This window comes from Nycticebus coucang, chromosome 5 (assembly GCF_027406575.1).
Source record: "Nycticebus coucang isolate mNycCou1 chromosome 5, mNycCou1.pri, whole genome shotgun sequence".
Taxonomy (NCBI): domain Eukaryota; kingdom Metazoa; phylum Chordata; class Mammalia; order Primates; family Lorisidae; genus Nycticebus; species Nycticebus coucang.
The window spans coordinates 17,562,062-17,579,101 of record NC_069784.1 but is presented as its reverse complement, the minus strand read 5'-3'; the positions used below and the strand labels follow the sequence as shown (position 1 = coordinate 17,579,101).

At 40.3% G+C, this 17,040-nt stretch overlaps 1 protein-coding gene across 10 annotated transcripts in view; it reads left to right on the top strand.

The window, feature by feature from the left end:
* The first annotated feature begins 297 nt into the window (after positions 1-297).
* Positions 298-17,040, top strand: part of COL24A1 (collagen type XXIV alpha 1 chain) — a 305,122-nt gene continuing 288,379 nt past the window's right edge. For 6 of the 10 annotated variants that reach the window (XM_053592405.1, XM_053592404.1, XM_053592402.1 and 3 more), the window contains exons 1-2: positions 2,630-2,820; positions 10,005-10,069. In XM_053592405.1, coding sequence (XP_053448380.1) covers positions 2,732-2,820; positions 10,005-10,069 — 154 coding nt within the window. In that variant the 5' untranslated portion in view covers positions 2,630-2,731. Of the gene's footprint in view, positions 962-2,629; positions 2,821-10,004; positions 10,070-17,040 lie in introns of those variants that run through there. The other 4 variants (XM_053592398.1, XM_053592400.1, XM_053592399.1 and 1 more) reach the window with 4 other exon arrangements.

The following is a 17,040-nucleotide window of genomic DNA, read 5'->3' as shown; positions in this document are numbered from 1 at the left end:
AGAGAACCAGATTGGGGACAGAGACACGAAGGGGGAAACTTCCCATCGGGTTCTGCTTGGATGGCAATGGCACACAGACACTGTGGGGAGGGAAGTGCGCTAAGTCACCTCCAAGTGGAAAGGGAAAGCGTCCGGGCGGTGCCTGGAGGCGGTGTGGGCTCCCGGGGTGCCGCCCAGCCCCACCCGCAGCTCAGGCGAACCGGGGAGCCTGGGCCGGCGCTGGGTGGGGGAAAGTTGCGGGGCCTGGGGGGAGGTGTGCACTGTGTTTGGTGATGTCATTGCAAGTCAGTGCGCGGTGAAATTTAACACCGGCCGGATTTGCTTGGTTCCTCTTGTTCCAGGCTAAGCAGCCGGCAGCAGTCAACGCCGGACGCCTGCAGTTGCCACCGGCCCCCTCGCACCGACTTGTTTTCCGAAGTGGGTGTGTGTGCGCTTGCTAGACTAATGTTCGGGCGCGGGCTGTTTCCAAGGACTTCCTCCCCCCCTTCATCTCCTTCCCTCCCCCGACCCCTTTCTCCTCCCAGGCCCAAAGCAGAGGACTCGCTGGAGTCACAGAGTCGCCTTTGAACCACAAGTGAACCCGAGGGCTGCCCTGGCCGCCGGGCTGCTGCTCAGCGCCTCCCCGTGAGGCCCACCTCCTCCCCGCCTCCCAGGGGAGCGCAACCCGGGGGCTAGTCTGTTACAAGCCAGGGCGCTACAAAGCCCATCTGCCCTCCCGTTCGGGTGCTGTTTCCTACCCCCCCCCCCGTCTCCCCTTCCTATTTTTTTATTCTTGTGGCAAGGTTGGAGCATGGTTTTCATGTGATTTCCCCCCCTTTTTCATGGACAGTTACCTGCACCCTTAGCAGTTCCGAGTTGGCTTCTGTTTTCCGTTAGCGCTTTGCTGCACGGACAAATGCATACAAATGCATTTAGGAGCCCACAGGACAAGGCGTGGAAAAGTCTCCCCCACGACAAAAACGTAAGTAGCCCACCCGCCCGGGTAGGGATTAGACCAACCCCTCTCTCCACCCCCTGGATCCGCTGAGCGGGTTGGAGATCTGTGGTCCGTCTCCTTGGCACGTTTTGGCTTTGGGAGCCAGCGAGCAGCGGTGGCATCTTCCCTCTGTCTTCTCAATTTGTGATATACCGTGCTTGAAAGGAAGTTTCGTGCCAGCGGGTCTCAGTTTATGCTAAAGCAAGACTGTAGCTCCGGAGGAAAGGCTCGCTGGCACCAGCCCCGAAGTCCTCCGCCGCGGCTACTGCGGCTCCAGAGCGGGACTCGGCCGCCCGCGGCCCTCGCGCCCTCCTCCCCTCTCCTCCTGCAGGGCCCCAGCTGAGGTCTTGCCCCTCCTCCCCACCGCGGTGCCCCTTAGGGGTCCAGCCTGGCTTCTGCTGCGACACCAGACGTTCCCTGGGCTCCGTGCGCATAGCCTGGACCGCCGGGCACAGGCATGGGGCAGGGCTGCCTGCAGAACCTGGGGTGTTGGAGCGCTACTGTAGTCAGGGGCTCAGAGGCAATCACCTCTTGTTAGAAGGCCAACAACGTGCTGCCCATCTTGGGGAGCGTTTAGGCAGGCCCTAAAGGGCACCCCAACTTATTTTTGGGAGCTGTATCAGCTCCCCCTTCCTCACTGGGAAAAAGGCATGGAGGGGGTGTGTTCTTGGCTGGTTGCCCTGGTCCCCCTGGAAGAGGTCAGTGGGTCATACAAGTTTGCATCTGGCCCCGGGGCGAGAGGGGCGCAGGCCTCTGGGGTGAATTTCTGCGGAGTCTGCCCCTCGGGGAAGCAGGTGGGAGGAGGGCGGGGGCTGGACTTGACCGTGCCAGCCCGGGGCTGGCGGGGGCGGGGTGCGGAGAAAGCCCGCCTCGTGGCAGTGTTTTTGTGAACATGTGCTTCCCAGCCGCGTGCAGCGGGCTTGGCGGTGCTCCTGCACTTTCCTCTCTGACCCCTGGGAGTCTCTCTGACCTGCCGACCAGGAGGCACCTCCCTGGGCGCCCAGCACCCACAGAGACTGGAGGAGGAAAGCGCTCACCCCAGTGACCGGGTGCTGCGCCTTGCTGGGGGCTGGGGAGACCCGGGTGCCGGAAGAGGTCAAGGTCTGCAGGCTACCTGTGTGGACTGGCCTGGAGAGCGAGGCGGGGGGCTCCACCGATGCTGGGGCGCTGGACACATCGTCCTGCTGATCGGGTCTAGTGCAAAGAGGCTCTAGCCCTCGCGGGTCCAGAGACCGGGAAAGGTTGGAGAGGCCCTCACCTCCCTGGCGTCCAGCAGCAGCCCCTGCGCGCTGCCCTCCTGGCACCTCCCGGGTGAGGGTTTCCCCTGCCACTGCGCGAGGCCCACGTCGCTGACTAACATTCTCCTTGCTGGTGGTGACCAGCCTCGCGGATGAAAGCAGATCTTCTGCTCCTGGCCTCGGTCTTGTCTGGTTTACACTTCCCTTCCAGACGCTCCCAGAAAAGGCCCTGCATAAATTCTTGGGCAGTTTGGGGTTTGTAAATTGGGTCCAGATGATTGGGGGGAGGGAGGCAGAGAAAGCGAATAGAACGGATTACACCAGGGGAACTTCTGAGGCAAAAATCATACTACGTGGGATGGAGAAAGAAGCTGCGTGGGGACACGTGGGGATGGATAGCGGGTCCTGCGCGAAGGTGCCGGTCACCCCTTACTTCTTAGTGGGTCTCTGGGTCAGGCCCTGCAGACTCTGGATATCTCATAATATCCAGTTTGTTCCCTTACAGGAGCTAGTGGGGATGGACGTCAGAGAATTCAGGGTAATTCATAATTACATCAAATTACAGAACTCACAGCTCCAACCGCACGCATGCAAACTGCGGAAAAGGTAGTTAATGATTCGGCGAGGAAATTGTTTCTAGGAAAAAACTCCAATTTTCATAAAGATTTTGGAGTTTTTCAACTTGAAAAAAGTATGCCACCAGCCCCTAGATGCAGGGGAAGGCCTCGGGAGAAGTAGCTGATGAGCTGATGATAGGGTCGGGCCACTGAATTAAACCTCAAGGGTTCCTCGTGAAATCCCCGAGGTTTTCATTTTCCACCTTCCTTTTGTGGAGGGGTTTTGTAAGAGCAGGAGCAGCTTTTTAAAATCATAGTTCTGATTAGTCACCACTAAACATTTACAGTTTTAAAACTAGACCCTTAGGGGGTGCCTGTGGCTCAAGGAGTAGGACGCCAGCCCCATATATCAGAGGTGGTGAGTTCAAACCCAGCTCTGGCCAAAAACTGCAAAAAACAAAATAAAACAAACAAACAAAAAACACTGGACCCTTAAAGATATTTCCTTTCATGGGATTGCCTTTGTATAGGTTACCTAATGTGAATTTGTAGAATTAACCCAAAGTCAGTGTTAGATCCATAGGTTTAACACATTATCAGAAAGTTTCCTGGAAAAGATATTTTGGTAATTAAAGTGTTTCTATAACATAAAAATTGAAATTTTATATATGAAGATCTATTTCTTAGCTGTCACGAAATTCTGTTTTTTCGGGTTGCTTAGTTATCCTTCTGTTCAAATAAATGTTTAAAATAAACTGATGTCTCAGAGAGTGGAAATGTAATTTATGGAAAGTCATTTCGAGTGTTGTTTAGACGTTCTGCTTTGTAATTTGTGAAGGTGCAAAAGGGCAATAAATTTCATTCTGGGAATTAGAATAGCTGTGCTAATTTCCTTGCCATGCCTTGCAATTATGGGTTATTTTAGAATTTGTAACTTTGAGTGAGAAGTGAAGACTGTTTTCATTCTTATAAAGGGCTTATCATTAATGTACTCATCCTTCATTCACTTGTTTATTCAACTAATGCTAACCAAGCTCTATGTACGTGCCTAGTGTGATGCTGAGCCGTAAGGACACAATGGTTGAGCAAGACAGACACAGTTGTTACCCTCCTAATATGCATAGTCTGATAGAGGAAATGGTACGTTACACAAGCAAGTATAATAAAACACGATAAGGGAGGATGGCATATGAGGAGGGGCTCCTGGGTAGGTAGTCAGGGAAAGGAAGGTGGATACTGGAAGAAAAGCGAACCAGAGGGAATTCAATCTTGACTGATACCTAAGAGGAAAGGACATGGCATTTTCCAGCCAGAAGGAACAGTAAAGGGCTCAGAGGGGAGAGAGCACAGTGTATTTGAGCACCTCAATGAAAGGAAGTTATTTGGTACACACACTGTAGGGAAGAAGTGACTGGAACTAGACAGGAGAGAGAACCAGAGACCAGATCCTTAAAGGCCTTTAAACCATGTGACTTTCTTAGCTGAACAAATAGAGGTTGGGGAGACCAGTCTTTTCTTGATCTTGGGATCAATGTGCAGGTACAAGATATTGGGGAAGTGATAAATTTGTTGACACTCAAGACCCCTCCCTCCACCCCCTGTAGTTTTCTTGGCTGAAGATTGTCTGATTCATTCATTCATTTAAAAAATATTTATTTCATACTAGTATGTGCCAGAGATTTTGGGTAGGCTAGTTAACAATGACAACCTCTGTGGTCTTTTCTATGACAGGTTTAGGTGCATTTTTCTTTCCTCCTCCTAACTGGACTTAGGTACTTTGATGATTTGAAGTCCTTAAGTGCTTCTCTCTCTTGCACTTCATGAATTGCCTGTGAATAGAATTAACCAAAAGTTATCCAGGTTGAGTATCCCTTATCTAAAATGCTTGGGACTTAAATGTGTCAGATTTAGGATGTTTTTGGATTTTAGAATATTTGCATATACATAATGAGATATCTTAGAGAGAAGACCTAAGTCTAAACATGAAATTCATTTATATTTTGTATACACCTTATATGCATAGCCTGAAGGTAATTGTATACAATATTTTTAGCAATTTGCACAAGAAACAAAGTTTTTGCTGTGACTCATCACATAAAGTCAGGTGTGGAATTTTCCACTTGTGGTATCATGTTGACACTCAAGAAGTTTCAGATTTTGGAGGACGTAGGATTTCAGATTTTCAGGGATGTTCAGCCTGTAGTTTGCTTCACAATGGATTAGTTTTACAAAGTCCCCATTGAGTCGAACTGATAGTCTGAAAAATTCATTGTATATAAATTAGTAACAACACTGCTGTGCTCCCTGAAACGTCTGACTATATCCCCCCTGCTGTGATGAGAACTTTTTTCAGTTGTTTTGGGAACAAAGATCAAAAATTTTACTATTTCTGGTCTTAGCAGCCAGTAAAGAACAAAATCTGTAAAGTTGTCATGACTTTGAAAAATTTTTGGCATATAAACACAGTGTGGTGGAAATCATGGATGTATGTCACGTGTGTGTGTGTTTTTCAAATTAGTTCACCCTTTTAAATTGGTTTAAAAGGAAATTACCAACTCATAAAAAAAGTTTTCTAGTCACAAGATTTTGCAAGTCCTCTTACTATGTCAACTGCGTCTATGCAGGAGGAGTCTCAGTAGCCTGAAGACAGGTATTTATAACACCTAACTTTACGGTCTCCTGGGTACTTCACACAAAAATGTGCCTGGGATTCCCTCGATGTCTCTTGGACCTTTCAGATAAGGAGAAAGCTGAATATCTCTAAGAATCATCTAGGGAAGATGCCTGGAATGGATTTTAGTCCCTTAAATGTTCAGAGGATGGTCTTTGGATATCTGTTTTCTGCTGTGTCTACTTTAGGCCTTTACCCTATATGCCCAGTTGTATTTGTCCTATGGTTGTTGTCAAACTAAAAATGTGGCTCGCCAGCCAGACTCATGCAGAATGTTCTGTATTTTGTTAGATATCAATATCAGGGGCTGTATTTTTTGAACCTTTATTAAATGTTTGTTATCATATTGTTGACTTCAATTGTCTGATTTTGTTAAATGTCTGGGTATATGCATTTCTGCAACTTTGTATTAGTGTCTAGATACACACAACAGTAAATGAAAACAAACATGTTTTGAATATTTGAAAAATCTTAATTTTAATTAATTAATTTATTTATTTTTGAGACAAAGCCTTACTTTGTCACCCTTGGTACAGTGCCATGCATCATAGTTCACAGCAAACTCAAACTCCTGGGCTCAAATGATTCTCTTGCCTCAGCCTCCCAAGAGGCTGGGACTACAGGCACCAGACACAACGCCCAGCTAGTTTTTTCTTGCTCTGGCTCAGGCTGGTCTGAATACCTGATCTCAGGCAATCCACTCATCTTAGCCTACCAGAGTGCTAGGATTACAGATGTGAGCCGCCACATCCAGCCTTGAAAAATATTCATATTTAATATGTTTTTTGTTGGAGTAAACTAAGTATATGAACCAATTAACAAACTCAGTAAATTATTTTAGGTTACTTAGTTAACAGAGGACTTGGCCCAAACTGTAGGAAGACCTTTCCAGATTTGTAGCTTAATAACATATTTATTAAACAGAATTTAATATATGATTTATATAAAATCTTACCAGATAATTTGATTTTGTCCTTTAATACCAGTATACTAGTGGGGTCTCATACACACAAACTATAGTATTTTACATTTGGAACATACAATATACATATATAAAATTAATATTATATCATCACATAATAGATGAGTCAGCTAAGACCCAGAAAAAGACAAGTAATAGCTGCCACCATTGAAAATCCACCATCTACCTGTTAATGTGGTAACTTAATTTTTTTTGTTGTTGTTAAAGAATTGTATAGTAAATGGAATACAGGGGGTAAAATCTCCAAAGAAACAAATAAGCTCAGCCCAACAGACATAGCCCTAAATGCTAAGCTTCATTAAATATCCATTTTATACAGCAATAGAATTTGACTCTTTATCAAACTGTCATTGAAACGTCATCTCTTCTCTGTGTTCCCAATTAAGAGATAAGAAAAAGAGTTTTAAGAAAAAGTTAAAAAGAAAAAAAAAGATGCCTTTCATATACTCTGCCATGGAAGATTTTTAAAAGTTCTATTTTTCTTCTTTCTCCCTTTGGACATCCAACTAAAAGTACCCTTATTTTACTTTACTTTTCTTAAGTGTTAAAAGGATGAGGTTCATAAGGAAGAGTTGAACTCCTCAGTCTTTGGGAGATGATACTCTTGTTTCTTTCCTTTTCAAAAGTATGCATTAAGTATCAATTTCATGTAAGATATGGGTTCGAGAGAGATAAAGGTGAAGACTGGCTGCTTGCTCAGATATTTACTTAGCAATTAATCATAAAAGTTAGGCCACATAAGGGCTATAATAAAGTTACAATTAAAGCATCAAGAGTACAGAGATGAGGCAAACTCCATTTCTCTTTAAGAATGACGGAAAACTTCACAAAGCTAGTGTTGTTTCATAATAATTAGGTCTTGAGTGTACTTCAGAATAGCAGGTGGAGACTGGGAGGGCATTTCAGGCATCTATAAGCTCTGTCCAGGGAATAGGCAATAAATTGGTATGACTAGAACTTCAGAAGTATCAGGTGTAATGGGACCCACATTGCTAAAAAAGGAAGTTGAGGCTGAATAATACGGGGTTTGAATGCTTTGTAAGGAACTTGACTTTTCCTTCTTTGGTTGGTATTAGTGTGGGGAGTTGAAAAAGAGAAAGGAAATCTCTATCTCAGTCACTTTACTTCTCCATGCATTAGTCATCACTATATAGGTCCACTTACATAAGATATGGCTCAGCTGATTTGTCATAATCCTCTAGGATCACCTGGCTGAAGGCTGATGTTTGATGCCTTTAGGCTTTTCTGTCTCATACCATGAATGGACTTGTTAACATGTCTAGAAAGAACTTTATTTTCCATTTTTCTCTCCTGAGATCACTGGAGAAATGAATGAGTTTGCTGAATTGCTAAGTTAATAGTGCTGGCTACTGTATTCCTATTCCTCCTTAGTTAGCTTTATTCTGAATGGAAAAGTACCTGTGAGGTTGTTTCTAAGCTCTGAGTGAGCCTGATTATCTTGGGCGGTTAGACAGGCTTCCACTCACATTCTACTTTCTGCCAAGACAGTGTGACGAGGATGTGCCATCCTTCCCTGACTGTAATCCTAACCAGTTTCCTCGTCTCAGTGATAGGTATCTTGTCAGGAAATAAGAACTTGAAAGAAGAGCCTCCTTCCACAGCTCTAGATCACATTTCAATCCACCCCGGAGAGCACAGAAATCATTTTAATCTCGCACAGTCGTCTTCAACCTTGTTTGCACATCAGAATACTGACTAGTGTTTAAAAATGCCTGTACTGGGGATACACTAAAATCAGAATCTCCGTGGGGGTAGGGGACAGGACCCAATTATTAGTAGGTTTTAGAACTCCTCAGGTGATTCCATGGTGCAGCCAATGTCAAAAAAGATCTAAAACAGGTGGGCCGTATAGCATCACTTAGGCATCATCTGTTTTAGAGCCGTGGTCCTGAGAAAGTGGGAGCAGCAGCACCTGGAAACTTTGCATCGATGCATATTTTTGAGCCCCATCTCAGGCTACTCAGTCAGAACCTCTGACGGTGGGGCCAAGTGATTTTTAACAAGATCTCCAGGTGATTCTGATCACTCTAAAATCTGAAAATCACTGCCCGAGTACAGTAGAAAAGGATTTTAAAATGTGCATTAGAATTATCTAGTTAAAAGGTGTACATCCTGGAGGTCTACCTCACACTTCTGAATCATCCTCTCTCTGGCAGTGTCCAGAATCTGCATTCTTCACAAGTGCTTTAGGTGATTCTTTGGCAAAATAACTTTTGGGAACCATTGATCTAAATGGATGACACCATGACACCATATATGGCAACGTCTTATAGGGGTCATTAAAACATATGGTTCTGCTGTTTGCCCCTATCAGTTGAAATTTCTGAAATGAATCAATTGATTAGGTTATAGAGTTTGTGACAGTTGATAGTCTATCAAAACCTTATCTTATAAAAGCTATGCTCTGAAATGAGAATGAACAAAGAGTGTACATTTTTCACTTACTACCAAATGGTAAATACCATTTTAATACAAATGAAATTTATGTTTCAGTATAAATAGTATAATTTTATATTTTGGCTTAAATTTTGTAAAAAGATTCTTTCTTATGTAAGATGCTTCTTATACTAGTTGACAAAGGTATCATTAATAGCCAAAAGAAATGAACCAATTTCTACAGTTATACCAGCAACTTAATAAAAAGAATAAATGATTTCCAGGAAGCTCTGTAATCATTCCTCGCAGAATAGCATTTTACGGATGTCATTTGAAGATTCCCTGGGTTAGAATCAAAAACAGAATCAGGGTCTATATTAACAAAAATTAAGTAATGAAGTACTGTTTTTAGCATTCTCTTCATCTATTTTTAAAATTATTTCTATAGTTTTCATTTGGGAGGTAAATGTAACATTCTTCATATAAATGTTATTGAATGATTGGTTATGCCAGAAAATCATAAAAAAAATTTGTTAGATAACTAATAGCTAATAAATATGAATGAGCACTTTTCTTTGTTGGCTAATCAAAGTGTGCAATGTGGATATCTACAGGCCATTACTATTTTCAAAATCAAAGAATCATGAATCTAGTCCAAGTGATTTAAATATGATATTCAAATAGCTTTTACATATAAACATTCATGTAAACAAATATCTAGTTCCACTAATTTATAAACTCTGTACTTAAGGGCCTATAATTTGTGTTATTTTGTGGAAATTTCTATTATTCTACATGAAATAACATTATACTAATTTGACATCTATAATAATAATATCACCTATACTAGTTCACATTTATTTAGGGCTTCCTTTGTGCCGGGTACTGTTTTGTGTGGTTTACATGAATTTTTCTGATTCATCTTCAAAAAGCCATATGAGATGGGTTTAAAAAATAAGAAACTGAGGAATAGAGTGACTAAAAAGTGTGCCCAACTCACACAGCAAGTGGCAATATTGGAACTTGACGTTAGAGCCTTTGCTCTTAATCACTATGAATATTAAAATTCCATGCTAATTAAAATAATAGTTTAATTCTTAATCTTGCGTTTGACTCCATTTTGGATTTTATATGGTTGTAAATGTCCAACTAATTTTTCCCGAATGCTTTTTTCTTTTCTCAGGAAACCACTTCTTCATTTTATTGTGCTATGTGCAGCTGGGGTCGCTATTCAGGCACAAGAACCAGGTAAGCAAACCGTCTTGTTCCTTATTTGCTTGTATAAACATTCTGCTTCCAGACAGCAAAAGTCCATGACTTTTAAGTCATAATTACCTTAAATTTAACATTAAACAATAAAAAATAATTCCACCCAGTACGGTAAGAATGGAAGGGTAAAGAAACTAATTTTTGGGGGAAATATGACCTTTAAGAAATACTCAGATCTCCCATCTGTGAAATTTCTTACATTTTTAAGCAAACTCTCTATAAAGGGAAGTTTTGTACAGAAAAAAGGCTTTGCTTGTGACTTCATTTTAAGTGGGAGTCCTTGGGGGTGGCAGACTGTGACTGAATTACCTTTGCACTTCTTGAAACAACACAAGCATATAATAAATGTTCCATCTGGATTTGCGTCATTAGGAAACAAAATAAAATTTGCATACTAGTGGGCTTGGGATTTTATTTAATTCAAATAGAGAGGTTTAGAAAATAGTGTTTTGTTTTGGGATGGAAGCTACTTGCTCTAGTAGTATAAGAGTTTAAGGAGTCTATGTACACCATAATTCATTCATTTATCAAACAGCATTTTAAATGTATCATCTATTCCCCATGTAATATTCTAATTGCCAATGATTGACATGTAAATAAGATAATATCTCTAAACCTTAAAGAGAAAGAAAAGTACCTTTGTCAAAGAAAAAAAAACACTCAGGGTCTCAGTGTATGATAGATTTTGTACCCTCCATGAATCCCCAACAATTAAAAAAAAAAAAAGAAAGAAAAAAAAAACACACCAAAGTCAAAGAGAAAAATCCTGGAACTGTGCTGGACCTATGCACAGTAACCCTATGACCTGATTTTTTTAAAAGTCCTCTGCCTTAAATGTAGCAGAGCTACATTGGGCTGCCAAATTTATTTAGTCCTACAGAACTAACTTTTCAACTCAATGATCAATTCAATAAGCCACTTGTTAGATTCACCAGTCAGCCAAATAACAATGAGGAAAAGATAAGTAAACAAATTACTTGTCAAATATATGGAGAGTAGAGAAGGGGCACAGAGGTGGTGCTTTGTCTGACTGTCTGAATTGACAAGTGGATATAGGTAAATATTCTGTCAAATATCACATCGATACAGATAAATACCCTGTCCAACATCACCTCAATATAGATACACGTTCCGTTAAGTATCACATCATTGAATTTTTAGAATTTTTCTTGGAAGACATATTCTAATTCTCTTTTATGGAGGAATTATTAAATTAGTCCACATGTCACATGTAGTTGTGAAATACTATTCTTAGTTCTATCCCCATGTGATTTCTGTTATTGTATTTTGCTTTAAGTAGGCGCAGAGAGGAAAGAAATGATATCTTTTAATTTGTTGTTATTATCACTGTTATTGTTTCTGAGAACCCATTTTGCTGTGCACACAACCCAGTTGCTGTGCTAGTAGAACACACCTTTTGCCTACCACTGACTCATCACAGGGCTTTTGAGAGGATGCCCACGATAGACGTGCTGAAACTAAGATTAGGGAGAACAGATGACTACTCTAAGGGTTACAGCCTAATGAATGGGAGGACCAAGATTTGAACAGAAGCAATTTGAATGCAAAGTCTAGAAATTCTTAAAAATTCAGCCTCTTAGAGCCACAGAAAAGATAAGAAAGGGAAGCATAGCAATTATTAATTATCTATTTTGTGTCATGTCCTTTGCTGGTACTTTCCATGTTGTCCTCTAATCCTCTTACTGAACCTGCACAGTAGGTTCCCCCAGGCTCAAATACCCAAGACTCTAACCTAGGCCCGTCCACCTCTGAGACAAAACTCCACTCCCCAGTAGTCCCAGTTTCATTGTGTGGGGCTCTCAGTAGGCCTTTATAAATGTGGAAACTGATCCTTCCTTTTCTGGGGAATTTCCTGTGTTGTTTCTTTCTTTCTGATATATTTATTTCTTCTTTCTGCAATTTCTATAATATGTTGAATCTTTAATACTGAGCCCCTTATTTTCTTAATTTTAGATCCTATAATATTTTGTATCTTTGATTTGCGTTCTATCTTGTATGAGACTTTCATCAGTTTGATATTTCATCATCAAATATTTTCTTTAATTTTTTTATTTAAATTTTTGAAGACCTTTCTCAGGCAGATTATTCCTTTAAAAAGAAAGAAAGAAAGAAAAGCTTCCCGTTCTTGTTTTTTTGATGTAGTGTCTAATCTCTCTAAGGATAAGAATGATGATTTTTTTTCCCAACTCTTCTTCTATTCCTGTTGTTGTCGTCTGTTTCTTCCAAATTTTTGTTTGTTTTGGCTTATTTTTTATATTGAAGTTGTTCTTTGTAAGTTTGCAGTACCTGTGTTATCATTTAAAAGAAAGAAGCGGGGTTGGTGGCTCATGTCTGTAATCTTAGCACTCTGGAAAGCCAAAAAGGGTGGATTGCTTGAGCTCAAGAGTTTGAAACCAGCCTGAGCCACAGTGAGACCCCTGTCTCTACTAAAAATAGAAAAAACTAGCCAGGTGTTGCGGTGAGCACCTGTCCAGAGGCTGAAGCAGGAGTATCTCTTGAGCCCAAGAGTTTGAGGTTGTTGTGAGCTAGGCTGAAGCTATGGCCCTCAACCCCAGAGTGACAGAGTGAGGCTCAGTTTTAAATAAATGAATAAATAAATAAAACACTAAAAATTGGCTTGAAAATTCCATGGGTAGGCCTGCCAACTGAGATGTTTCACATAGAAGGTGATTAAGTAGGAATCTGGCTGACCATTGTGTTGAGCTACCCAAGTCTGAGGCCGCACCGTTTCTTTAGAGAAGAAACCTCTCATGTCTTATTTGTACAGTATTATGCTGTTCTCAGAGTTAAGTGATCTAAAGAGGTTCTTAGCTGGGGGAGGAGTCACACCATTTAGCATGGAGTTTTTAGCTGAAATTCTGGTTTTCAAAATGGTGCTTCCCTTTCATTTTCCTCTAAGATTAATTCAATGTTTCTACATAATTAACCTTCGATATCCTTTGGCTTCAAAGCTTTTTAGATCAACTTTCAAACCTCTGACCTCCACATGTCCCCATTTTGGGACCCCACTTTAAAACATCCTGCCTCACTCCTGAGTTCAGTAACTTGGTGCCTTCATTCTTAAGCCATCGAGGGGTTTTAGGATGTGAATTTGTGATTGGTGTCCACCTCTGCACTCCTTTCCTGCTCGGTTTTTTCCCCTCCGCTAATCCTTCATGTGCTTTTCATTTTCCAGAACTTTTGTCTGCTGTCATTTCTCCTACTGATTCACTGTGTCCATGCAGTTTCAAACCACCCTTTCTTATTCTTGCGTTAGATAGATTTTTAGGACTGAGAAGAAATAAGCACCTGTGTGATGTGCCGTGGTTTCAGTTATTCCTTCAAATTTTAACACAGCTAAGAAAAATCATTTTAAGTATCTTATTCATACATACACATTTTAAATTCAAGTTTTAAGGCATAATCTAACAAAGACATGATTTGATTTCAAGAAAAGAGTGATTATGTACGTCTAAGTTTCCTAAGGATTTGACAGACACAGATCCTTTTTTACCTGATCGAGTATATTTTGCTCATTACCTAATGTTGGTGGCTGGCTGCCAGTAGAGACTGACATGGCTGCAACGCATCTCCACAGTGACTTACCCCATGCAATGATGCCCATTTTCAACAAGGGCATCATCGTCAGGTTCATGATCCTTAGGTGTGAAAACCATGTGTGTAGAACTCTATGTGTAGTTCATCTCCAAGCAAAGTATTTACTGTTGAAATTAATTCAAAATGTGTTTATTGTTAACAGAGAAGCAGCTCATTCCAGCTATAGTAACTCTAAGTATTTTTTGTCAAATCTTCTATGGGCACTCAGCCCAAAACTTTACACATAGCTCAGAGCTTCATTTCCCATGTTATAAATACAATGGCATTTGCCTCTTTATACAGAATAGATATGTTATTTAAACTAAAAATATCTAAACTAAAAATACCACAAAGAAACAATCTCCACTTTTAACATTTCAAGTGTGACAGTGGGTGCTTCAACACTGATGTTCTGGAGCCAGAAGCCTGGTTTTATGCCCACAGTCCACTGCTTGCTAACTAAGTGACCTTGAGAAGTTCCTTAAATACTCTGAGCCTCATTCTCAGCAACTCTAAAGTGAAGAAAATAATAATACTACACAAAGCTGTTGTACAGATAAAATGAGATAACACATATAAAGTGCTCAGCACAGTGCCTATTACACAATGAGGTTACAAGAAATTCTAGTAGAAAGAAAAAAAAAAAAGGAACACTCCAGATCTTTTCCCCATATGCTCATAATATTGAAAAAATAAAACAGAAGAGTTGATTTTAAACAATTTCCTTTAGTTCCTTAATTCAGTGAACTAGAGCCAGGAAGCTGTATTTGAGTCTTGATTCTGGCACTATTTAGCTGAGCCTATACAAAACAGTACCAATTATCTAGTTAACTTAGCAAGTTTGGATAAATTGGCAAGGAAAAAGGAAAAGTATGTTGAAGTCTGTATAATCTTTCTCGTTCCCCATTATGGTGATTTCAAATAACTACTTTAGTTTTTCTTTCCTACAAATTGGGGAAAATATAGCAATGGGGTTTTAACTGATCCAGGCTATAAAAATTTAAAACAATGAGTATTCATTAAAATTAAGTGCTATGTTATATTAATTTAGTTATTAATAGTTAATAGTTAATGCTCTAATTTGTCATACTCTATAAAATATTACTCTTTACTTTTTATCTAAAAATTGATCTTTATTTTAAATCCTTTAAGCTACCAAGCCATAAGAAATATAAAAAGCCTTATATTTTGAGGGGGTAAACAGTTGTTTACCTTGTTATGTCACTTTGTGATAGAATGTTGTTGAACATTGACGGGTAAAATGGTTCATTTGCCCTCTGTACTTACAAGCATAACATTGTATTTTCTATATCTGTTTCTTTAACCTTTAATGCTCTACTCTCCCACATAGTCAATTATTGATTTAGAGTCAAAACATTGGGTATAAGCCAAACTTTTCTCATTTATTGAGACTCAATTTCTCCTTTTTTCCTTCCTCTTCCTCCCTCTGCTTCCTTCTCTCCCTTTTTCCTGCCCCTTCCCTGTCTCCTTTCTCCTCCCCCAACTTTCTCTTATTCAAACTTGCGATAAGAGTATCTATGCTGCTTAGTACACGAGTTTCAAATGAAAAGCGAGTAATTTTGGGTATCAATAGACTGTCAGCTTTGCAAGCTTAGAAGACTGGTTTTATTAATACTGAGAGAGGATTGATTTCTCGTTAGTGTGTAACAAAACAGCAACAAACAAAAATTGCACTGACGTTTAAGAAGTGAACACTTGAGCTGAGTGTTGTAGGATGAATAAAGCATGGTGTGGAGGGATGTACTTAGGAGGACTCTGAAGGAATGAGATCAAAAAACAGAGAAGCTTTGATATGCCAAGAAATTCAAAAAAGAGTAAAAAATATAGTGAGTGGAAAGTGGTATGATATGAGCAGGTATTTAAGTGAAAAAAATGAGTAAGGGTTAGTGGAAAGCTGGAGGGTCGTCCCCTTACTTCTGATACCAACTTAAAGCTTGGGAGTTCCCAAGACTACCTTCAGCTTTAATAATACTTCAGAAGGACTCATAGAACTTGCTGAAATGTTTTACACTCACAGTTACTATTTATTACAACAAAAGGATACAGATTAAGGTCAGTACAAGGAATGAACTAAGAGTTTAGAGCATCCGAAACAGAGAATAGTAAGTATAAATGTGATGAGTTAAAAATTAGTGTAAGGAATAAGTAAAGAATAGTTGGGCTGAAGCAAAGGTTGGACGAAATGATAGCAGATGAGGTCAGGGAAATAAGAAGGTAACAGAGCACATAGGTTTCATGTGCCATGTAAAACCATTGGAGAATTTTGGTCAGAAGAATGGAATCATCTATTTTATACTATGAACGATTATTCTGACTGCATATGTGGTTATAGGGCTCGTCACTGGGAGAAGCACTAAAGAAAGAAAAACAAGGTCTGGGGAAAAATCTATTCAGTTAAAAGTGCTTTGAGGACATCTAATCTCGACTGGGTAAATTCAAAAGACAATTGGATATGCAAGCCCAGAGGAGAGATTTGTGAGTCATCATATGTGGTTGTTGAAGCCATGGTTTTGGTGAAGTGATTAGACCTGGTGTTTACAGTCAAAAGAGCAAAGTGTTGTCATGGCAACACAAGCATTTATTCTACATTTAAGAAACAAATCGAGGAAGGAGATACAGTCAATTCTGGTGTTAGGTGACATGTGCATTCCCAAAAGTCCTCATGTTAAGAGATGGCTCACATTATGCCTCTGCACTTTCCCTTTGGGTGACCTTAGACACCTACTTCATGGGGTTATTGTGAGAATTATGTGACTTAAAACATTGAAGTTCTTATAATTATGCTTGGTACATAGAAAGAATTATTTTTTTTCATAAAAAGAATGAATAAATGCTGTTGTAATTCTTATTCTTAAAAAAATACATAAAGCACCAGTGATGCCTGTGGCTCAAAGGAGTAGGGTGCAGGCCCCATATACCGGAGGTGGTGGGTTCAAACACAGCCCCGGCCAAAAACTGCAAAAAAATAAAATACATAAAGCACCTAACATGGTACTTGGTTGATAATCAATACACTTTCAATGGCAACTGATTCCCCAGGTGATATGTACTGGATTGATTTTGTAGATAGGGCCATTCATGAAACAAGTAGTCTACTTCAGACAACTTCGTTACTTCTTGTATATATTGATACTTAATATCTCAATTTAACCTGAAATTTGGTGATATCCAGGTATAGGCCTAAATGAAATCTTAAAGAGTATTGGAAGTATTCTGGAAGAACTCTTCCTATTTTTATTTTTTGTCTTCTGTTCTCTCCAACCCCTCTTGCACAGGCCTTCTACCCACCCGAGTTCTCTATTATCTCTTCTCTCAACGTCTGCATAAACACA